This window comes from Myiozetetes cayanensis, unplaced genomic scaffold (assembly GCF_022539395.1).
Source record: "Myiozetetes cayanensis isolate MyiCay16 unplaced genomic scaffold, myiCay2020 scf10, whole genome shotgun sequence".
Classification (NCBI taxonomy): Eukaryota; Metazoa; Chordata; class Aves; order Passeriformes; family Tyrannidae; genus Myiozetetes; species Myiozetetes cayanensis.
In genome coordinates, this window is record NW_026086605.1 from 18,390,790 (window position 1) to 18,416,028 (window position 25,239).

A 25,239-nucleotide genomic window follows, 5' to 3' on the forward strand; every position below is an offset into this window, starting at 1 on the left:
AATGACAGGTACCATTAAGGCTGTCTGTTTCTATTCTGAAGCGTTAGTTTCAGAAGTTCATGCTTTTCTGAAGTGTTCAGAAAATACAGTCTTGAAAACAGAAATCCCTCGGTCTCCATATCAAAGATATTCTTGGTTTTGAAACTTTGAAACTAATGTAGTCCTTAAAAAGCGGATTGTCGTTTTAATATTTTTTACAATAATGGACTAAATATGTATTTTCCATTTTTTTTGTTCTCAAAATGCAACTTTTAATGAAAACTTCAAATAAAAACCCCCAGATCAACTGAAGGCAGATTCTAAACAGGGAATTCACTTGGAAATAAGAAAGGGTCAAAGGTTCTGAGGAAACAAAAGTCACATTCCAACTGCACTGAACCAGAAGGTGTGTCAGTATCTGAAGGCCATGGATTTCCTCTCGTCAGTTCCTAGAGACCAAACTGAGACAAGTGACAGCTTCTCGATTATCATGGTTTAACCCCAGCTGGCAAATAAGTCCCACACAGGCACTTACTCACTCTCCCCACACAGGAATGGGGGAAATCATAAAAGTGAGAAAACTTGTGGGTTAAGATAGTTTAAGAAATAAAGCAAAACCTGTGCATGCAAGCAAAGCAAAAGAAGGAATTCATTCAGTACTTGCTGTCAGCAGGCAGGGGTTGAACCATCCCCAGGGAAAGCAGGGCTCTATCACATATAACAGTGACTTACAAAGACAAACACCATCACTCCAAATCACTTGGAATGTCTCTGCCTCTGCTTCTTCCCTCAGCTTTGTGTGCCGAGTATGACATAGCATGGTATGGAACAGCCTTTTGGCCATTTGGGATCAGCTGTCCTGGCTGTGTTCCCTCCCAACGTCTTGTGTGTCCCAAACCTCCTCACTGGTGGGATAGTACAAGGAATAGAACAGGCTTTGACTTTGTGTAAGTGCTGCTCAGCAATAACTAAAACATTCCTGAATTATCAGCACTGTTTCCAGCACAAATTCAAATTCTACTATGAAGAAAATCACCTCCACTCCAGCCAAAACCAATCCATGGATTAAAGACGATTCTGATCTTCCAAAGTAAACAGGATTACTGACATGATATGATACTGGTGGCAAGAGAGGCTTTTTCCTTTGAGTGTAACACTTTAAACAAATTCTAAGGTGCCAGCTCAGAGTCAGGAGTATTAACTTCCTGAATTGTAAGGAAATAAATTCAGCCATAGATTTTAAAACTGCTACAGGAATAACTAGCTGCTATTTCACACTCTTGTGCTCTGTATTGGACGCACTAGAAATTCACAAAGGAAGGCTTAAAGTAGCTTCAAAGATCTAAATAAAACACTGGAAAGGTCTATGATCATTATAGTTTTATTGAATTTGCAGAAGTAAATTCTTGTAAACCACCCCTCATGCTTATGAATCATGATTTTACTGCCTATTCAATCCTGGACCAGTTAATAGTGTACATAAAGAAAAAACACTACGATTTTCTCAAAACATTATTTTATTCCTTGCTTAGGTGCTCTCTTCAGAGAAAAGTGTGCATCTGAGAGAAGGATTTTGAATGAATAAACATGAAACACAGGACAAATTCTAGCACATGGTTCACAATTCCTAAGATTTGTTTAGTTCTCCTAAGCATATAAAACTAACAACGACAGGCTATAGTTTTATGGAAAACAGTCAACACAAAAAGGTGTAGAGTTCATGTCCAATACAGAAAAATAAGATCTTCACTCTTTGTCAAAAAAAAAAAAAAAAAATTATATAATGGTCTAATTTACACAATGTAAACCAGAAGCAATTTCATTGACTAGGGTAGAGTTATGGTGGTTTTGCACTCCTAGTTTGAGCAACACATGGCTCAAGAATGGGGGAATTCCAAAGCACAAAAGAGTTATTGAGCATTTGTTCTTTAAAATTCAGCCCTCTCACACTGTATGTAGATTTCACAGAGCTTTGCCCCAGTGGCCTTTGTAAGGCCTCCAAGAGACATTTGGAACTCAGAGAGAGTATCTCAAAGGGATGAAACAGGATCAGGATTCCTGGGATTATTTGGAATGTGGTTGGATTAGGGTGTTTGTCACAGATGGATCAAGTTAGGTTCTTCCCTTTCCACAGGGGTAGACTCACTCACAAAAACTTCCCGGGTTTATTTTGGATTTCTGGCTGAGTTAGAAAGCAGGGGAGAACATTACGAAATGCTATACACAGGACTAAACTGGGCCAATCTGTGTGTATGTTATGCAAAATACATATGTTGACTTATGGGTGCCATGACCCTTTAGTGAAACACTTGCTCTGCTTGTCACAAGCCCTAGAGAGCTAATAAGGCCTCTACAAGGGTCAAAATAATCCTCTATGATGACTTTGGAAGCCACTACATAACTCAAAGAGGTTGACAAGTTCATCACATCATGAAAATAAGTAAGGCTAAATGTAGTCACTCCCCTGTAAAAGCCGAGCTTCTGAGTCCCAGAGGACCTGGCAGGATGCTTCCTCCAAGTCCCCAGAGACCTGGAATTCTGCATTCTCCTTAGTTGACTTAGGAGCTCAGAACATGAGCTGCATTACAAGCAGCTCAAGCCTATTTCTGACTTCTCCTTGATAATCAATTAGCATTTCTCCAGCCAACACCTCTCTAGACAGCACAGCAACAGCTCCGTGTAGATCAACATCCGCTACCCAATCTCATTAAGTGCATTTAAAACAAACAATCAATCAAAAAAACAAACAAACAAACAAATATTCACAGGTTGGTTTTTAAAAGAAACAAGAGAAGTGCTTTATAAGTTTAAATAACGAAACTTCCAGAGGGAATGAAATTATCTGAAGTCAAGAGAAGTACCTAGATATCTATCTATATCTTAATTTATAAGGCATTTGTAGGGCACCAGACATGGCAGAATCTAAGTATGATGTGTACTAATGATGATCTACCTTTGGCTACACTATACATGAGTGATTTATTAATCCCTCTTCCATTAACATCAGACTATGATCTCACTCTTGTGATAGCCAGTGCTCTCCATTTGCTAGAGACAGGTGGACCTCAACCCATTTGGAGATTCATTGCAGATGAGATAATCTCAAAGGATAAGATTTTGCCCCCACTGAAATTATTACTAAAATTCCAATAAGCTTGATAGATTCTTAGACTTCACAAAGCTGCTTCCATTTTCTTTTTGTCTTCCATTCCCCAGACTTCTTAAAGTCTTGAAAACAGTGCCAAGGCTCTCCTAAAACCACTTTTCTTAAGGAATCTTTGCAATTACCAAAAACATTGTAAGGAAAATTCCCCTCCTGTTAAGCCACTAAGGTCCTAGTCCTACTATTAAAAAAAGAAAAGACTTCAAAAGGAGTATCAGTCTTCCCTGTGAAACAATTAAGTCTCTCTCAAACTCAGAAAAGTGTTAGGTTAGATTACTTTAGAATAAAGGTACAGTGTCCTCCTTCTTTGACTGTAGCAGTCCACCATCTGGGTATTCTTAACCTGTGCTCAAAGAACTGAGATATAATACAACATTTATAAATAAGTGTCATTTTCAAACAGGGCTGCTTGAAGGGTTTAGGGAGGGAGAAAGGAACCTCCCTCATTTACAGAACTCTGCACCACATGCATTCACAGTGCCTAAACCAAAGGGATAACGTTTCCACTGTGGAAATGCAGTGCTCAGGCACACTTTGGGTTGGGAAGAAACGCATCCAGTAAATTCTGGTTATTTGTTGAGGTAAGCAGAATGCGATCTCCAAGCCTGGAATCAGACAAGCATATCAACATTATCAGCTTCTTTATACCAGTAATATCCTGGACCCATTATCAGCAAGACAAGAGGCCTCAGTGTTGCATGTTCTGCCAATAATACGTAAATAAACCACTCATTTACTTCTTTTTTCCCTAGATATTATTTTGAAATTACTGCAATTAGCTGATAAAAACTTCATCTTGGTAATCTCGGTCATAGAGACAAATTTCAGTAAATTCGCATGCTTCAGAGGGAAATTGTAGCAACTGCACCTTTTAAGGGTCACAGATAGATGAATATAAATTGCAGCTCACATCCTCTCTGCTGTACCACTGAGTGAGCATTCCCTCCTGTGTCCACAGCTATCTAATTTAGCATGTGCTAAGGATGGTATCACAACTGTTGTGAGTTTTAACACACACATACAAGTATCTATCACCATGTTACAGCCAAGTAAAATGAAACAGCCAAAAGACTAAAACTGACAGTTAAGTAACGCTGGAAGCTGACTAACAGCTTCTAACGAGCTCCAGATGCCTTTTTCTTTCTGCATAATTTGAAATCTAACATTTCCAGGCACTGCATGCCATTCAGTTCTTCCCCCTCCAGCTCAAACTTCCATTCTGGAACCAACCATTATGCTGATGATCTCCAAGGGCGTAACACTCCTGTTGCTTAGTAACAAAAGTTTCACGGGCTGCGGAAGAAGCACTGAATAGCAAGACCCTGCACCGAGGGAAGCCCTTTTGCTACTCCTCCTCCCTCCACACACACAAGTTTCTTGAAGGGCTACCATTTTCCATCAAGAAAGTGCAATTCAGAACTTGCAGGACTGTGGAAAGGAAACTATCCTGTGTTTCCTGCTCACGGTTTTATTTACAGAATGAAAGACTAATTCATAACTCAAAGAAGAGAAGACAGAGGACAACTGCACAGTAACAGACTATGAAGGCTCAGCCTACACTACTGAGAAAAACCAAGCAGCTTGTGACATCTGTACCTCACCTTCTAGGCCTTTCAAGCTACTAACTGGTAAGACCTTATGCAGGGGGGCAGTCTGGAAAAATTATTAAGATGAAACAATGTCTTTATTTATTCTTGGTGGGCTTTGGTTTTACAAGTGAGCTTGCAGCATGATAGTATGGTGGCTCTGAAGTGATCTAGAAAAGTAGGAAAACTAAGGAAGAAAACCTCTCTTGAACTATTTGCTCATGGCGGGATTTAGTCTAAACCTACCTGTTAGCAAAAGACTGCATTTAAGATAGTCAGTGAATTAATCTCTCTTCCACAACGGATCGTATCCAACAACAAGAAATGATAGCAGGTTTCTAAGTGGTGAAATAAAAACCCACCCAATGTGTAACTGCTTGGCTTCATGCGAAATCATTTGCTGTACAAATGGTGGCTTTAAGCTTTATATAAAAGTATTTCAATAGAGGTATTCCATGGGTGAATCAACACGTTCCCACATTGCCAGAGAGGTGCAGGGCATGTCTAGTTTTGCTGGGCTTGGCAGGCCTGCTCTGCTCTGTGCAGACTTTCGAGAGGAAAGTCAGGGAAATATGCATTCTTCTAGGATCAGACCTCCTTCTTAGGACAGACTTAAGATACAGTGGGTCATGACTGACCCTTGTGCAAGTGCTTAAGTGCAGATAAGGAGTAATCCTCAATCCTTCCTTGCCTCAGAGAGACACTGACAGTCTTGGTTCTGATGCTCAAGCTCTGTTCCATCCCTGCAGCTCCCAGTGACACTGAGTACCACAGATAGCATGCTGCCCTTGATATACATTTTCTACTCATTTCTGTATTAGGTCAGCCTCACAGCTCTGGGCCTATGCAACACTCTTAAAACTCTGGGGTTAGCTCTCAGCTTTCAAAACCCCAATTCAGAACAAAGATTTTGCCAAGTCCGGATAGAAGGGGAAAGTTTCTTGTCAAGGTCCTCTTTAGTGAGACAGTCCCTAAGGACTTATGTCTTCCTGATCAGTGGATCTTAGAGGTTCACAGTAGGTTTTTAAAAAATCCGACTAAAGAAGGCAGGGTGAAGAGAAACTTTCTAAAAATCTGAAAGGTCCAGGTTCAAACTTTGCAGCATCAAACTTTTTAACAGGTTGGAAAAGGTAATTGACAGAGAAATACCCAAACCCAACAGGTTAAACTGTAGGGTTACTGCTGCCAAGCCTCCAGCACTCAACCTTGTACGCCAGGCTCCCTCTAGTGCTGCCAGGCACGCACAGCGCAGGGGGACACCAGCACTGGGAACCAGTATTACCAGAACAGCGGCAGAACTGGCTGATTTTTTTTTTTCCCCTCGCTGGTATTTTTTAAAATAAGAAAGGAAACTGGTTTGGCTCAATGTTCCCCTCTTGGATTTTAAATGAAAACTAACAGAAAAAAATTAGTAGGAACTAACGGAAATGTTTTATTTCCAAGAGTTTTAAAGATGTTTTAAGAAGCATTTTAAAAGAAATTATAATTTCGAAATTAGAAAAAAATACGTATCTTTCTTTGAAACTTCCATTCATTTTCTTAAAGGCATACAAATGCACTGAATGTTCTGATCAACTCATCCAACACAAAATTCTAAAAAAGAAAAAGTTGGACCTAAAAGTCACCTGGTTCACATCAATTGCAGGAAGCAGAAAGTCTCCTTCCATTGAGCCAACACATAAGGAAGCTGCCCTACAGATCTTTCTCTGAAGCATGGTAGTCATCCTCTGTGCACCAGAAAGGACCCAAGGTGTCCTGTACCAGCACCAGGGCTCTGGCATTTCCTACACAGCTGAATTTTATCTTCACAGAATTGACAAAAACAATATTGCATAAAATCCTTAAAATGAGTGAGCTGTGATTAGAAAACCCTGCTATTTTGACCTCCAGAACTTCTTACGCACTCCTGGGCAAATTATTTACGCTAACATCAACAAAGGTGAAAATGTACTTCTCTGCTTATACTGTAGAGTACTTTGCTTCAGTTACCAATCTACACTGAAAAAGAATAGCATTGATATTGCCCTTTGGGCACTGCAAGGTTAAATGCAGCAAAGAGTAAGAGGCCATCAGATATCATGGTAATATAGCCCTGTAAGTACTGGTGAGAGACAGAAACACAGGAGTGACACACAGAAAGATTTAACTATGTTTAAATGTTTTCATATAAAATAACAAAGGTTCTATTTTGGAGCATACCCTCAGGGCAAGACTGAATCCACTGTGCTGCTTCCAGTATTTTCTGAAGCATCTGCCTCATAACCAAGCTCTTTGGAGGGGGGGTAGTAGCTGGGAGAGACTCCCCCTGCTTTTGCATTATTTTGGGCTGTGGCATGTAATTGAAAAGGAGCTGAAATGCCTTGGTTGTAGCCTGAGCTTCCCCTTCATGTATTCGCACATGATTAATGAGTAGCCAAAAAGCCTGAAGGGTTTGTAATGAAGCCTTTCTAATAGGGAAATGTATTGTAGACAAATCCATATTTTGTCCCAAACAATCATTCATCAAAGCTTCAATTTGACTCTCCACAATTAAATGCCAGAGCACCCAGACCATCCTGAGGTTAGCCAGCTGTAACTCATGCTCCTCTCTGAACTCTGGCTGAGAGGGACATTGTCATCCATTTCCAGGGAATCAGCCTATTTCCTATGTCACTAACCATAATTAGTAGCTGTATTTGATGATCTTCAATTAGAGAGAGTTCACCAAACCTGAGACTAAGTGGACTGTTCTTACAGGCCTCAATTCAATAAAGCACGTAACACATGCTGAGCATCAGTATGAGTCAAAAGTCTGAGCAGAACACCTACATGCATTTTTCTGAGGGCAGGGCACCTTTGCAGTGGGTGACCATCTATCCCACAGCACGGATGAAAAGACAAGGTTACCCACAGGAGACACTTAGCAAGGCCTGGTTTAACATGTCATTAAGCAGCACTGACACCAATCCCTGCTGCAGTCTGCCCTGCAGGTGATGCATCAATTGCCAACAATGCTGGCAAGTCTGGGAGCACACTAGGTTAAAATAAGACTCATAATAATTTCCTTTAAACTCTAAATCTTTCAATAGCATCCAGAGCCCAAATCTTAGGTCCTTTAAACACGACATTTAACCAACCTGTTAGCAGATGCCAGGCCTGTAAAGAAGGCCTGTTGATCTGGTAGAATGAGACAATTTTTTGGATAGCCTCTTTTAATGCAGTCCCTAAGGACTGGATTGAGACCCAGGTTACATTTGCTTCAGTCCTCAAATGGCTGATGGATAATAACACATTTTGGTTTGTTTCACAACATCCTGGGCTTAAATTATTATTTAGGGATGAAAGACAGCAAATGTCTCCCACTTGTAATTTCACCCTGTAATGCAATATAGGTGTTACATTGCAATAAAATCATATTGTAAATTATCAGAATTTCACCTACTCAAAATACTTTCAGGAAGAACTTTCAGAGTTGCAGCTTTGGGGTTGAAAAGTCCTGATCTCAAAAAAAAAAAAAAAAAAAAAAAGGACTTCTGAAGAGTTTAATGGTAACATTAGTTTATAACTGTGTGATTAACAGCTATGGCTTTCAAAGGCTTTATTGGAATTCCCACATTTTATCCACAGAGTCTGGTGTGTGTGTCTATCTCTCAGCGACAACATGGCCAAGGGGAAAGGAAAAGGTCCACAAGGGAAAAGGATCACTTTGAAAATGGCCAAAAATTCAATCCGGGTAAGTTTTAGTGGAAGGCGCCGTCTTGACTTGAGCAAAATGGGCATCACCACCTTCCCCAAATGCATTCTGGAACTGGCTGATGTGGAGGAACTTGATTTGAGCAGAAACATGTTGAGAAAGATTCCAAACACCATTGAGAAGTTCCAGAATCTGCTCTGGTTGGACCTGCATAGTAATCAGCTTGATGAGCTGCCCAAGGAAATAGGCACACTTCAGAACCTTACTTTCCTGAACATATGCAACAACAAGTTGACCACCGAAAGTCTGCCAGAAGAGTTGAACCTTCTCAAGAACCTCAAGACTCTTAACCTTGGCTTGAACTGTCTTGAGACTGTTCCCACCACTCTTGGGGCCCTGAAGGAACTCGTTGATCTAGGTCTCTTTGACAACGCCTTGACCACCATACCAAAAAGTGTGAAAAATCTTCCCAAGATTGAGAGAATGAATGTAAAAAGAAATCCTTTACGAGAGTTAGAAAAGCCAAAGGAGGAGGTTGACACCATTAAACGCATAGAAACGCTTTACTTAGTAGAAGAGAAAGACCTGTGCTCTTCCTGCCTGAAGATGTGTAAGGGTGAGAGGGATGAGCTGCACAAGTTGGAGGACATGACACCTACTTCCTCCAAAGAGCTCAGTTTCCCTTCACTCCTTACACCCAATTCCTCTGCAAAGGAGAATCAAGAAGAATGGAGAGTAAGAGGCACAGATCCTTGAAATATATCAAGGCACTCCACACATCATGTTCTTTGAAGTTTAGTCCAAAAAAAAGAAACAAATACAGCTGACCTCCCTCTTCTTCTGTTTTTCTGCTCTTCTTCTTTAAAGTTCTGCTCTGTTTTAGAAGCTGATCTCTGTGGTCTCTAAAACAGATATGTATTTGGGAAGGGCTATTTCCATCTGGGCCTGTTCCTACAACATGTTCTCCATGTTTGGGTGTTTTGGGGGTCTTCTGTGTGTGAATGTGTCCAGTGAAGAGATCTTTTAAAAGACAGGTTTTTCTAGTAAATCTGTTCCCACCACTAAGCGTCATACATTAGCTGTGTTCATTTTCATTGGGTGAGAAACAGTTAAACTAGTCTTAGTAAATACATTTTGGAGGAAAAGGCACAGACCTGGGAACCTTCTGCTGCTGGTGGCTGCCACCAAGCTCTCACAGTCCCAGATAGGCACTGTCAGCGTAGGAACTGTGAGCCTGTTCTAATTCAGAGGCAGCAGCTACAAATGTTATGCTCAGCAATAACTAAGCAGTGGAAACACAATGCTTAGAGATAGACAACCCATGATCCTGTTTTGCCATCAAGGGGCCAGACTCTGCGCAAGCAAGTTCTTTGGGATTTTGGGTGCTATATCTAGGTGCAGCAATCTCCCAGTTGCACAGTACAATCAGCAGTACTGCCCATACTCATTGTGTTTTGTCTGCCTCTGAGTAATCCTCCAAGGAAGCTGCAGAAGGGAGAAGGGGTGGGGAAAAGGTTTTTTTCTAAGGGTCCCAGGCTTATCACTTAAGCAGTGACTAAAGTTAATAAGAAGAGTCGTTGTCTTCTGTGATCCATGAGTCAGGTCTAGTGTCCCCACAGTACTTTTAGCTTTCTGTTCACATGTTCATATGCTTGTGTGCACCTGAGTACACACATTCACTTGCTCACATCACATCCCTAGGGCAGGGAGTGCTGAGAGCCTGCAAACAGCAATATACAGGTACAAGCAATGAGCAGATTATAAAAGCAGTCAAGCATGACATGAGAAGAAGTGCTGGCAGTGACCGTAATAACCTATGGTGACAGCAAACATTTAAGAATATTGAAATGAACAATAAAGTGCCAGGAGCACTTTATTTTTTAAATTACTACAGTAGAGCATGGGAGTTGGAACTCTTATGTATTTCCTGTGGACTAGGTGGAAAAAACTACATGGGGTTTCCCAGAAATGCTATTACCTCAATGTCATGTGATTCATCAAACTAGTAATTTCTTCTTTCCACGCTTCAGCTTTCATGTGCAATTATTAATAGTGTATCTGGACAAAGGGCTTAATCTGGCCTGCCTCCCTGTCTCACGTAGGGCAAGAAAAGTGGGGATTCTGTGGAAGATGGCCATTGTACTCCTAGATGGGGAAGAAACTCCATATGCCGCTTTTAAATTTTCTAACTCAGAAGCAGGTTCAAAATTCAAACAAGGGAAAAGTAAACTCATCATGTCCTCAGTCCTTGAGTTCTGACTGGAGCTTGGTAAAGGGAAGCACACCTACTAAGGTAATTTTCACTAACTTTCCACTTAAGCACAACTTTTCTAGGATAGTTACTTAGGCAGTGGTACTATCTTATGTTTATTTTATTTCAATTCATTCTCTAACATGGTCCAGCCAAAGCTGTGCCAAAGGCCCCTTACATTCTCAGAATGAGTAAGATGAACAGGGTCTTCTCTCAGCCAATAAAGTAAAACTGAAGACAGAGCCTTATGGGATTCAGGATATGTTGTTTTAGACCTAGACATGCAGCCTGCCTCAATCTCTGAGATTAAATATGACTCAAGTGTTTCTCACAACAACCACAAGCCCAGTTAATGCCCAAAGTTCCTAATGCTGTAGTGCATCTTATCTCATGACATTCACACCTGTTGAGCACCCAGGAAGCACAGGGAAAGGAAGCCCTAGGGTGAGTTACTATGTTCTCCTCACAGAACAGACATCATGTTCCACAGTGTCAGACATCCCCTCTGGTATAGGTTAGGTTCTGGCCAGAGATGGCTGCAGACTGCACTGATACTTTTTGCCAGTTGATGACTGGATAAAAATGCTCACTTATAAGATAGGTAATGATCTACAATGGGTAGACAGAAAATTAAAGAATACAGCTGACACAGGTCACAACAACTCACCGGTGCAATCTGCCCCTTAGGTCTCAACAGTATTTCAGCCTCAGGTGATCATTTCAGAGGCACTTAGGGTTGTGTTCCTCAGAAACCCAAATTGAGAAAAATTACAGGTATGCAAGTAACTCATGGTCAGCATGAAACATGCTCTCAGTCACCTGGCACTAGGAGAAACCTTTTTTTTTCCTGCAGTGGTAAATCTGAGGGACAAGTCTGAATCTCCACTATACAGCTAATATAACATACCAAAAGATCCATGTGTACAACTATCACTGTCTGCCCTCACCACGCAATGAAGAGGTCATTATGCAGAAGCATTACAGATTAGCTCTAACCTCATCTCACTGTCTCTTCCCACAGTAAGAATCTGTGTAGACTTTACCAATAAAGTAATATTAAGGAGATAATAATTATTAATCAACTGTGCATGATCACCTACTCAACGCTATCTTCATGTCTTCATAGTGTGGATGATATATGCTAGAATGGTTTTTGGAGCTCTACCAACATCTTTGGATCTTTAAAACAGGGGACACAAATAGGTAAGTTTCTGTATGTTTTGCTTTAAGGTGCAACTTATTCACACAATTGCACTTATCTACAGTTATCCAATGTTTCCTATGGTTTACCTTATATTCAGGGACTCTTCTGTTATCCCCTTCGACTTCAAAGCAGGCTGGAAAGAGCAAAATCTATAGGAGATATATGAAAGGTGACATATTTATGTAAATGGTTATTAGGATACATTACATATGTATATAACTAATATCATGTCCTCAGCAACAACTTTCTTCCCGAAGGATGCCACAGCATTTCACTGAGACTCTAACCTAGAATAAAGCTGCAAGACAACACAGCAACAGCATACATCTAGTGTTAAGGAATTGCCTGTGGGCTGGATAAAAGCAGTTTCTTTCTCAAACAGGACTTCGAATTTATATATGGGGCTATGGACTTATGATCAGGTGGTTAAAGGAGCTATTAAAGCCAGTGAATAAGAACCCACTCAGACATTTCCTTGGAATACATAGGTTTGGTGACCTTCAGCTGAAGATCAAAACCTCAAGTTGAACTGCCTTTGAAAGATTTCCCCAAGATACTTGTCAGAGCTCAAAGACAGCAAAGATAAGGACTAGACAAAGCAGCTGACCCTGTGATTCTAAGTAGTCACACTATGTAGCCAATTTGGAAAGGAAAATTAAATAAATTTGCACTGACTTTTGTATGCAAAACTCCTACAGGAACTGTTCAGAGATTTCAGGAGCAAAAGGAATTGCTGTGATTGTTTAGAAATTAACAGTACCAATCCTCAGTTCAGGCTGCAACATTTACTACAGGAGAAATACTGGTATTGAAGTGTTTGTCCTGTGTAAAGTCCAGTGAATGCAATTGTGATATAATGGTTAGAACTACAGTAAAAAAACCAAAAAAACCCACAAGAAAATAAAGTGCAAATTAATCACTTCATAGTCTTACATTCAAGTTCCATTAAATAAGACAAGCATATAGGGAGAAATCTTTTTCAAATAAAAATGCCATTGCTAAAAGTTAACTCCACACCAAAGATAAAGTCAGTGTCAGAAAGGCAAAAATATTTTATTCATGAAGAATCTAATGACACTTTGTATGTTGGAAAAAGCAGGAAGAAATCTTCTTTCACCCAGTACTGTGAGGTGAGATGGAGGTTGCTCTCATCTCAGAGCAGGGAAGGAGCACAGCTACAATTGCCATTTCCTGGGATGCAGGGACACACACCACACCACTGGGTGCTAGAAAAGTCCCACACATGCATTAGATCCCTTGATAAATCAATGGCTATTTAATGCTCCAAAGAATTCACAGGTCAGCAAAAGGAAAATTTTCATTAAAGCCCAAGGAGATGCAATTGAAAATAAAGCTGCTGTGGGAACACAACACAGACACCTTAGGCCAGGATAAATAGGGGTGGTAGACCAGGAGCATCACTTGGGTATTCCCATATTATTATGAGATAGTCATTACCTTTTAAATATCTTATTTCGGTCGCTGTCGTGGAAGACAAGAAATCTGGAGTAACCATTTTTGAAGAATATTTCCAAGGCAATCTCCTGGAAAGGAGATTTACAGTGTGAAGTGCTGCAGAGCAAAGCCTAGTACTGTAAAGGTCCATTATGGCCTGTCCAATTCTTCAGAGCTTTTAAAAAAAGGGACCTTGACTTTGTACCAAGTGTGAAGAAATAAAACAAAATATGTCTAATATTCTAAATATTCTAAATTTCTCTAACTATAACAATGGTCCTACTGGGTGACTAGGAGTTCAAATGTTTCTCTGAAACAAAACCAAACTCCAGATATTGGTGCCATCACTCACCTTTTCCTGCTGCTTCTGAAGTATTTTTATATTGAAATCTCAATGTGATTAAGACAACAGTAGCATTAACTTCCAATTAGGTGATAAAGATAACACAAAGAGAGGATTCTAAGTAAGAGTTTCTTATAGAAAGCAACCATACTGCTTTCTAAATTAATAGAGAGCTCAAGAGAACTGCCCAAATTTCTCCTGACTAGAAGCAGCAAAGAAGGAAGGGGAGTTTATGGCATTTCTCACTGAAGCTTTGAAGAATTAAAGTTGAAAGAAAACTTCACTCTCTTTTTCCCCTGCAATGTCTTCACACATTGCTATGTTGGACATTTGAATATAATCCTATTATTTACTCAGTGAGTGGTCCTTTCCCCCCTAAATCATTCAAGTAAAACTATAAATAACATGTAGTGTCTGCGAACCCAGACATGAGTTTCAATCCAAATGTGGCAGGTGCAATACAAACCTGGAGAAACACCACAATGGCAACTGCCCCATACATGATTCACAAATAAAGTATGAAGTAGAAAGGTAATATGAGAGCAGCTATGACAATTAACAGCTTGCAGCATTTGCTCTGAAGCTCAGCTTTCCAAACCAAGTCTGCTCAAGTGTTGCCATTACAGAATTAGGCCATGTGGATTCACAGTGCTTTGCTCTGGGCTGGGCTATGTGTATGAAAGGAGGAGATCAGCTCTGAGGGACAGGAGCTGCCTAAACAGCTGATCCACCTGTCCTGCAGGGAAAGCATAAGGAGTCAGGTTTCCTCTTTTTCCACAATATTTTTTCAAAGAAGTTTGCGACACAGAGTCCTAGTACAAGCCTGATATAGATACCGGAGTTTTCAGTTTAGTAATTGAAACAAATAAAAAACAAACAAACCAACCAAACAAAACCAAATAAAACCAAAAACACCACAAACCCCTCAAACCAACAAAACCAACAAGCCCAGCCTTTGCCACAGGCCCATTCAAAGACTGTTTCTACTCATCTCCATTTTTCATTTTGGGACATATCAAACATTTCTATTTCACATGTTTTAATAAATTCATGCATACACACATGTGAATATGTGAGTAGTTAGCAATCTTCCACTGGCAACTTTATCCTATCCACAAAACAGAAGAGGTGACAGTTCTGTTGCCCACGCTGATCACCAGTGATGTAAGAAAATAAGCCTCATACAGTTACTCAGAACACGATTTCAAATTCCTATACATCCTTGGCAAGTGACCTAACCACTGAAGTATGCTATGTCCTAAAGCAAGTCTCATCTACAAAAATTGTCCATTTTACATACATAATTAAATAAAAATAAAACTGGACTGACTCATGGATGAGTGCCGTACTACATGAATAAGACAATTATCAGCTCCATTTTCTCTAGCTTCTGAATTTTCCAAATGATTTCTTAATTCTCTGCTGAATCTCAGTCTTCCAAAAATGAATTAAAAATAACAAGTAACTAGTTACGGCTGCTTCAAACCTCCATGTTTTTGACAAATCTGTGAATTACTCTTTAGATTGTACCAAATCCTCTAAACAAGTACAGCAGGCTCTGGTGCTGCAAGAAGCTCTAGCTACATTTCTTGTGTGATTCTCATCCCAGGCTCACCTAAACTGGACAAAACTAAAAGGGTACCAGGCCACTGGTGATGAGTAGCTCCTGGGTAGTGCATTAATGGCACAGAGGATTCGAATTCTCTGTTCTGGTTTATGATTTTTTTATTGAACCACATGCACAACTTGAAAGTTATTTCAAGAGGCCCAGGGTGAGTGTGTTACACACAACCATAATCCACTGATGTCATAACTACTGAAGTGTGTGGGAGATGAGTATTACTGAAAGTCATCTGCTTACTGGGAGCTTCCATCAAAACACAGGAAATTGACTTCAAGTCTAGTTTTCAAAAACATTGAAATAAAGTATGAACAAAACTGTTAGTCCAACAACTAATAAGCCAACCACTCCAGTGAGGGTGCTTAAACACTCTGGTGAATATAAAAAGGAGTTTGTATTACCAAACGCTAATGGAAGCAATGATGGGAGCAAAAGGATTTTGGGACTCAAGCAAAGAAATCTCAGCAGTCTTAGTGAAGATTGAGCATGTAGTTTTCAGTCATGTGTCATCACTGCTGTTGCAGCTTTCCCTCAAATGACCAAGCATGTTAGTTCCTACCTGCAGAAGAAACCGCATCAGATGAATCTCTTTTATATCATGATACGAATAACGGGAACACATCTGGTCTCCCACAGCATGATCTTTATGACATAAGTTGAAAATAAATGGATCACTGATGCTGGAAGAGAAAAATATATATAAAATATTGGAAAATTTATTTTGAAACCAAACACACCTGAAGAGCCCTCATGAACATCCAAGTCTTCCCTCAAGGAGAATACAAATACAAAGAGATAGCAAGATCAACTGCAGCAGACATGAACTGAAAACAAAGCTAAATACTAAAGGTAGATTTTGTACTAGCTCCCAAAATAAAGAGCCTATGGAGGCTAAGGGCAGATTTGGAGTTACTTTAGTGCATGCAAATAGGCAATGTTTTGCACACACTGAAGTATGAGAATCAGGGAGGGAAGGAGCTGGGTGGGAGAACTTGAAAGCCTGGGCTGAGGGCAAGTGTCATATGGACATACAGCTACTCTAAACAGCAATTACTTGCAACTAATAATCAATCAATTACTTCATTATTATTTTAATTGTATATGTATTGGAATTGCTATCTACAGGTTAGCCCACAGAAAATCCCATAGAAAAGCTTCCTAAGCTTTTATCAGACCCAGTCCAATCGATCCTTAAGTCACCTGATCAGATTGACTGATATTGGACTTACTAAGATTTGGATGCAGAGCAGACAGTCAAGGAGTAAAAACACTGAGTTACTCTCTGTCCCACTGGGCTTTGCACATGAGCACACAGTATGCACAAAGAGCTTAGTCTAACAAACTCATTTTCAATATTGATCGCTTTCAATAAATCATGAGTCAAAGAGTGTGCCAAATATTAATTACGATTCTCTCTTGGAGAAACAAACAAAAATCTTACGAGACAGTGAAGCTAAAGGCCCTTGTACCGACTGTTCCATATGAATAAAAGATGTGAACCACTCAGAAAGAAACATTAACAACACTTAAAATAACTGGAAACCAGCAATGTATGTGTGAGACTGTCCACCATCTCCATCTGTTGAAGATAGGAGTTCTCATTGCACCTCCAAAGCCCGTGAACAAGCACCTACATTAGTTATGTTAAACAGTTATTTGAACAAATGAAAAAGGTGGCAAACTTCTTGCTATGCTATTATGGCCATTGAAATCACCTCAAAGTCTGTGCAAATTCAAGGTATCCATGTGCCAATACTGAAGTTAACCAAATATATCTCTGGAAGGAAAGGATGACTCACCTGGACAAGCAGTGACGAGTACAGTAGACTTCTTCTAGAGGGGACAACACAAAGCACTCGCAGATATAGAAGTGCTCTTTGCCAAAGAGCAGCACTCCTTCCAATGCTGTGTGGCCCTGCACAACTGCCACAGAGCACTTGAATGTGACCTAGTATGGATGCAAGCATAATGAAGCCAGGAGTTGGTAACACAGGAGACAGAGACAGCAGGGAGCTAGACACAATGATGCAGAAAAACTGTCATATATGCCAGTTCATGGAATTGACCAATTTTGATAAAGAGAAGAAAGCCTTTTTTTCTGGAGCAGTTTCTAGGGTTGAGAGATGGTGCCAGAAATAAACAATACAGGGACCAGAAAAGCCCAACCATCCGTAAAATTGTGTGGGCTGTAGGAAATTTAAAAGTTGTGATTTTATATCAAGCAGTTATTCATTCCAAAGGATTTCCTTTACATTTAGAGGCATGAAGTTCCTTATTTTTCTTGTCTGTTGATACAGTAGTCTACATATACTCAGCTCCAAAAGCCCAGTCCACTGGTTAGCACAGTCAACTGGGAGGATCAAGGTCAACTCACTATTGTGCCCAGTTTCAACCAGAACTTTCAACCAGTGTCTCCTACATTCCCAGGGCAGGAAGCAGGAGCTAATCATCAGTCTATTAGTCCAGTCTGAAGCACCTTCTATTTGCAAAAAACCCATCAAACATTCATACTGCAACAAAACACTAATGCTCCCAAAGCCTTAAAACACTAATACTACCTTGCATACTATGAAAACTACTCACTGCTGAGCTCCCCCTGTAAATTAACTCAATCCTGAACTGCAGACAATCCAGAAATGAGTATAAAATTTTGCAAGCTGAGTCCATCTGAAAATGCAAGGACCAGAGGGCTGCATACAGAGGGATTAGAGAGGTATTTACATAACAGAAGAAGTTTCCTGGTTCAGAAATCTAGTGCAATGTTCTTAAGACAACAGATTGACAAGGATGAGAAATATGATGAAGTCAGTTTTTCTCTTAAGATCTCAATGATCTTATCTCTATCAAACTTTTTGAGAACAAGGTGTGCTGTATTATTTTTTGTGCAGGTACAATTGACCCAGAAATGGCATTGTTTTTACTAGATCATGTCAAGTCTACATGATGCTCTCTGCCTTTGTTCCTAACCTCACTATTTCTACAAACAAACCTACAACCTTCCTTGCCTCCATCCCAAAATACGCATAGGCTGGCTTGGGTCAGCTGAAACAGACCTGCACTGCTACATAAACTTTCGGTCTTTGATGCTAGCATAACATAAATAGTAAGTACATAAATAAAAGAAATAAAATCTTGTTTCTACATTTAAATATTTTTACTGCAAAGCAATTATTTTACCAACAAAATTGAGTGGTTGATTTTGAAATCACTTAGTGGGCACAGAAGATTGTTTTCTTCACTCTGAGTTTAACAAAAACAGCCCTGGAAGATTTCTGTGGGTAATTTTTGATGAAAATCCCTTCATTTTTTTCCCCTCTAAATAATTTCTAAGAGGAAGGTAGCTTTTTTCCATCACCTCTCATGCAGATCCCACAGGAATGCCTGTCTCTGTGGGGATATGCCAACCACAGAACTCTCTGAACTGGAGTGCCTGCCATTATGTGTTTAGAGACATGTATGCTTGCTCTGAGAATACTGGGGAATTCTGCTCACATTAGCAAACCACAGGGTTTTCTGAAGTAATTAAATAGCAGAAAGATCTCTTCTTCCCTAAAGGAAGGTAACTGAATATTGAAACATCAGGCAGTTACATAAAATAGCTACATGGACACAAAGCTGAAATCCAGGCTTCTAAGAAACCCCTTCATCAGACCCAGAGATCACATGTGTGGTTTTAGGAGGTACATGGATTGTGGAGGAGGCCTGCTCATGATCACTGATATGGTCTGGTACAAGTAATCACTTTATTATTCCACCAAAGGAAGGACCAGGGTATATTAACAGACCTTGAGAGGGGCGAGAGCATGAACCTCTCTTTCTGAAACCTTAAACTCTAAATCCCAGTACATTCTGTACTATCCAACCAGTAACAGTCATTTGTGTCAATTTCATTTCTTCAATTTGTCATTATTTCTTCAAATTTATATATTATTAAATAGATCTGCACTATTAGAAATACTAGGGCCCTTGGGCTGAGTAAATTTTTTTCATTTTGGAGAACATGACTCATTTTTTTGCAGGTGAGTAAGAAAGATCTGATAAAGAATTGTACTAGAGAATCTCCATCAGGACAGTCCTGTATCTACATGTCTTGGACCTTCAGTCTTACATTGAAACACCAAGCAACCTTGAAATTATCATAAATTAGATAAAACCTTCAATTTTCTGTCAAAATGGATCACAATCCAGTTCACAAGCTACTAGAATCATTAATCAATGAAGCAAACATGACATAAAATAATTGAATAATTGCCTTCTAAGGTATTGCCCAAAGCCCTGCATCTCTTGATTGCTCTGTTCATTCAGATGTATAAGAGAATTAAAGCTAAAGGCATAATTTTTTTCTTGTTTCTCAGAAGACCTGTTTCTAAGTGTTCCAGCTGCATTCAAGACAACAGCCATAAAAACATATTCTGCTCTGGAGTTCAAGAGCCAGATTTCTAAAAGAATTACATGACTGAAGATGCAAACGGTTTTTATACAGTTTCCAAAAACACAATAGGGATTAATCATCTATTCCTGCAGGCTCTCCTAGTGTTAGCATGGTCCTTCCAAGGAAAAATACAGTGCAAGGAAATTAAAGTCACAAAACCACATCTCTGGAACACACTCATGCCACACAATCTCTTGACAACAGCATTTTTACAGAGTAAGTACAAAAGAATGGCTACTCCAAGTGAGTTTCAGAAGTCCATCTAAACTCTCCTGTATCTTCTAACAGAAGGTTATGGAAAGACTATAAGAAATGTGCTTGGTATGGACTGATTCTTGATCTTCATATGCCTTCTAAGCAATCAGTGGCTTCGGGACTTCCTGAAGCCCCTTCCTCCTGCTCATTGCCGTATCTCATGTTTCCCTATAAACACTCATAGCTTGCTCTAATCACTTGCTCAGCAAAAGCTACAAAAACTTTGCATGATACACATAAAAAGAATGCATTCAGGTAGCACTGTATCAGGAATCACAGAGACGAAACCTGTGCTTATGTACTCTTTCTGCCTTCTCTGTTTTTTATAAGGAGGAATCACAGGGTGCATCAGCTACAAAGGTCCCATCAGTAAAGTAGGGTAAATGTTATCTAGGGCCACAGAGTTTAAAATTACTAGGAGTACATGAAATCAAATACTTTGCTTTCACAATTTTTGCTAGGGAAACAGGTATGTGTTGCCATGGTAAGAGAGGGCAATACAGGTCCACCTCCCTGTGCCACTGACAAGACCTTTCCTGCAATGATTGTTGGTTTGCTTGTTGTTGAAGTCTCATCTTACTTTGAAACCGTCACACACGCGCCTCATTAATCACAACTTAAGAATACATGACAGATTGCTTCATTCCCTCCAGCTGCTCAGTGGAGCAATTTCCAAAGGAAACTAAATCCACTTGGCCTAGTCTGTAGTGGTAAGGGCTGTGGGTTTGTGTTTGGTCACATCAGAAATGCTACAAACAGTGGATCCAATTTCTTTTGTTCAGACTTGAGTGAAACCACTGCTATCACTAGAAAGCAAACCTTGTGGTCACACCTTTGCTTTGAAAGACCCAGGGCACATTCTTTTTTTCCATGTTATCACCACTCACCCTCCCTCCCTCTCTCCACTGGAGCAAAAACCACTTCTTCTGTATGCACATCTCAGGTTTTAACAAATCCCCAAATGCTTCAAGGAAAGAATACCAGACATCTGTGGAAAAGGGAGGGTGGCAGAAGGAAGTTCTGTTCCTGTACACAGTTGTGGGCACTGGGACTGCTCTTTGTCCTTGCTTTCTGTGATGAAAGCTGCCATCTGTCCCAACCCATCACCAGCCTAAAAGGCTGGCATCTCTTAGCTGATGATAGCATCTGGAAGACAGTTCTGATAGGATTGTTCTCATACCTCTTTTACACCCAGACATCTCCGTCTCACTCCAGGCTCCTCTAAAACAGACAATGCTGCCAAAAACTAATATGAGCCCTTTAATTTCCCCATAGGTCAGTTCATTCAAGTTCATGCCTTTTCCTCTGCTCCCATGACTGCCTCAAGAATAATCACAGCAAATTCTGCCTGCTCCTTTACCTGCTGCATCATTCTATGGAAAAAACCTGTTAGGGAATCAGCTGTGCCTGCTGGAGAGGCCTGGGGCTTGTCAGGTGCTCTGCAGAGATCCAGAGAGCAGCTACAGCCTTACAACTGAAAGATGTTTTTCATCAAGGGGAACATTAAAAAAACCTAGACCAGAAGCAGATATAAAGGTAGAATACTAGGAGGTAAGATAGAATACTAGAAGGTATCCATGGAACACCAAATAGTATGGTGAAGGAGCACATCCAGAAGATCAGAGATCTGGTTAAAGATATTCTGCTGGGTTTTTTTGTGGCATTCACAGCATGAGTGAGACTCTGTCTTTTGCATGTAGCTATAAAGTTGTTCAATGAGCTAAGGTAGGGCTGGAGGAGCATGGGCTGGGGAAGGAGCTCCCAGCGACCTCTCCACTGCTGCAGAAACCCAGGTAGAGCAAGTCAGACACGTAATGATTGGCAACACTTAGTCCTTCTTCAGACACTCCCATCTGAACACAGAGCTTCACACTGAAAATGCTTATTACTGCTTAGCACCCCTTCCTGCAGTGGGATAGCTGTTACTGTCTCTGGACCTGCAGCAGCAAAGGAAGAGGAGAAGCTGAGGCACAGAAAAGGGAAATGTCAAGGAGCCCCTGCAAAATGTAAAACCAAGCAGCCAGAGTGTGACAGTTCAGTAACTTCTGAGAGAACAACCCAGACAGCAACACCTGTAAATCTGTACCTACAGTCTGATATAGTCACCTAGTGAATTACCCACATTAACTTGAGAGCAGGAAAAAACCTCCCACTTGTGCTTTGGGTATATAAACATAGATATACTTTACCCTGCTGTAACTATAGCACCAGTTCATCAATGAAGTGACTCAATTCCCAGCTTTGAGTTCAACGTCACATTTTTCCCAAGCACACCAAGCCTCCAAAAAAGAGACACATCTAAAGGCTGAACTTTGCATGGTCTGTGTGCTGTTCAAACATACAGAACATGACTGCTCCCTCATATCTCCACTCTCAGGGACCAAGCCCTCAGCAACTGCCTTTAGCCTATACTTAAACTATATCCATTTACTTCCTGCTTTATAGTCCCTCTCTCTTGCATTCCAAGTGGCAAACTTATCTTTTTTAAATACTTAAGATTATTTTCGCAGGAATGCCTATAAATGTTTTCTATTCTATTTTTCAAGTGAGATAAAAGACAAGATGGTATTAGCATAGCAATACCCCACCTGCACCCATATTCTCCTGATTTAACTTGCTGAGGAACAGCATCTGAACCAAAAGACAACGTCAATATCATTTGATCTGCTGCTTCTGCAAAAGGAAATCTCACGTATCTGAATATGTACAAAAGTATCTGTTTAATGGCAATGCAAAAAAATAGCACTGGGTGACATTATAAAACAATGACCACTTTCCAGACATGAGCTATCCCTCTGTTCAAGAAATCCATCCCATATCTGTCAAAGCATCATTTCTGTGCAGTGCAGGAGGTAAGATGGCTCCAGTTGCCTGCTTTAAGTGCAAACAGCTCAGGAGGCAGCCACTGACAAGGCAGGACAGCGGTGCACTAAGTGAGCACAGGACAGCTAATGTCACCCCCCGCTGCTTTTGTTAATACTTCTGTCAGCTCAGCAACGCCGCAACTGCTGCTGGAAAAAAACATGCCTGGCATTTCTGATGGCTTCCTGCAGAGTTACATGGAGAAGAGACAGACAGCCTGAAGGCTCAAAATGAGATCAGTGCATGGAAAACATGCCTTGCATTTTCATGCCTGTCTCCTTCTGCTGGGAAGAGGCATGGGGGGGGAAGGGACAATTCATTTACCTTCCCCTCCTCCTTTTATGTTACATAAACAGGCTGCACCAACAACTCTGATAGCATGAGGAAGTCATCATGTTAGACAGCATGAATGCGACCCCTGTCCACTGGCAAAGCATCAAGAAAATTTGGTGATGGTATTGAGAAATAAAATAGCTATTTCTATATCTGTGTACAACTATCACAGCACTGTGATGACTGAGTTTAAATACTGAAGGTCTGACCCTTGGCTTCCACCACAGGATGCTAACTCTTGGGCCAGCGGGGGAACGATGTCACTGAAAAAAGCAGGTACACTGCAAAAGATGAGGGAATGAGGTCATGTCTACTCCTCACAACAAAACCTCCCCAGTCCTGTGGAAAATGGCTCTGTGCAGTGCATATCCAACATCAAAGATTTGATCTGGAGTCACAAAGGGTAGGATGCTAGCTTTGGAGCAAAGAGGTTAAACTGACATCAAAGTTACCATCTTCCTAAGAGTCACCCCTATTTACTCCACAGCTCATGTCTTCCCCCAGCGTTCCTGAACCTGCATCTTCCTTATGTTGGGAAGAAGCCTAAGAGAAGAACATCCAGTCCAGTGCAGGAACAAAGAGGGAACAGCAACGTTTTGACAAGATGACACATGATGGAAGTACCAAAGAGGAAGCAGGGAAAATCTTTATGGCTTTAGAAACAAGAATCTGTCCAGTACTCATGGGGAGACAGAAAAAAAAGTAGAATATGGAAATGGAGGAAGAAAACATTTCTGGTATTCATCAGGAAGAGACGTGAACAGAACTATCAACCTATACAAAATTGGCACACTCTTCCAGAGGTAGTAAATAGATTTGTTCAAGGCACTACTCTGAGCATGAGTAAAGGTGGGGGAGCAGGACAGGAATTTTCAGAGTCTCATAATTTGCCATTTCAGGCAAATTCAGACAATACCATCCCATAAGAGAATTAGCTCCTATGCCCAAAGTTTTTTCTGTTACTTCAAAGAGTTAATGTTTATTGCTCTTCAAGAAAAGTCTATAGGAGTTCATACAGAGGCTGGAAAATTGTAATTGCTGTAAGGAAACAGGTAGTGATGCTATCTACTGTAGCCTGAATCCACCTGAAACCCAAAATGAAAGGAACAGATAGGCCACCACATGCAATTCAGCCTCTAAAATTCCATCTCCCCAGAAAAAATTTTCTAGTTCATCTTTCATACCTTCTCACTCTCTGCAAACTCCTGCAATATAATTTGTCTCTCCACGCACAGTTCCAAGAAGTCTTCTGAATGGAAACTTTCATGTAGAGCAGGGAAGAATGTTAGCTGGTTGCAATCCAATCCCTTCTTATCCATCTCCGTTTCTTCTCCATTTGACATCAACTCTCCTACATCAGCATAAAAGAGGATGCAGTTTTAGTGGCAGCTGGATGACGGCAGAAGCATTTGCAGTTTAGACTTTCACCCAATCTATTCTACTTCAGGAAATACCATTATTTATCTGCAAAAAACAGGCAAGAGAGAAGTTAAATCTGTGACTGCTGAAGAAGGATATTTAGTTTAGGGAACTAAAGACAGATACATGCAGTCAGTCATAATTCAGACTAAATTCCTATAATCACAGAAGATTAGGGAATTAGGAAAAAATTAAAATTGTGGTCTTCTCAGGACACACACTGAGCAAGCTCTTGAGAAAACCCAAGGAGAGACAATCCACTTACATCTTGCCCAAGCCCTGTCCCAAATTTTGCATATTCATGCAGTTCATACAGTTATGAAAGGCATGATGAGCCTTCTAATTGAGGCAGACTGTAATCCCTTTCATGCAGAAACTACTTGGTTGGAATCTGGAACAATAACCTCCACTCTCACTTGTTTTCTAGGTCCTATCACACTAAAAAGTGTACAATAATACTGCGTGTTTCCAACAGTGAACATTAGAAACTTGACTTGGAGCAGGTGTAAAGGTGGTTGAAATCCACAGCCATAGACTGACGTTTCCGAACTACAGTTCTTTCTCAATTACCTTTTTTTCGCCCTTTCTGATAAACTTTTGACTTCTGTACCATATTTCACTCCCCCCACTGCCCCTCTGCTTTTTATGTCTATGTTACAGAAA

General features: G+C 40.4%; 2 protein-coding genes across 2 annotated transcripts in view; one reads left to right on the plus strand and one right to left on the minus strand.

The window, feature by feature from the left end:
* Positions 1-25,239, minus strand: part of WDFY4 (WDFY family member 4) — a 122,594-nt gene that overhangs the window by 28,526 nt on the left and 68,829 nt on the right. Inside the window, exons 43-47 of the mRNA XM_050305270.1 lie at positions 24,342-24,508; positions 17,075-17,223; positions 15,835-15,955; positions 13,315-13,400; positions 11,943-12,005 (exon numbers count right to left, since the gene is read on the minus strand). Coding sequence (XP_050161227.1) covers positions 11,943-12,005; positions 13,315-13,400; positions 15,835-15,955; positions 17,075-17,223; positions 24,342-24,508 — 586 coding nt within the window. The remainder of the gene's footprint in view (positions 1-11,942; positions 12,006-13,314; positions 13,401-15,834; positions 15,956-17,074; positions 17,224-24,341; positions 24,509-25,239) is intronic.
* LRRC18 (leucine rich repeat containing 18) lies at positions 8,369-9,157 on the plus strand. Its single transcript, XM_050305271.1, has one exon. It carries the CDS (start codon positions 8,369-8,371, stop codon positions 9,155-9,157), a length of 789 nt encoding a protein of 262 aa, XP_050161228.1.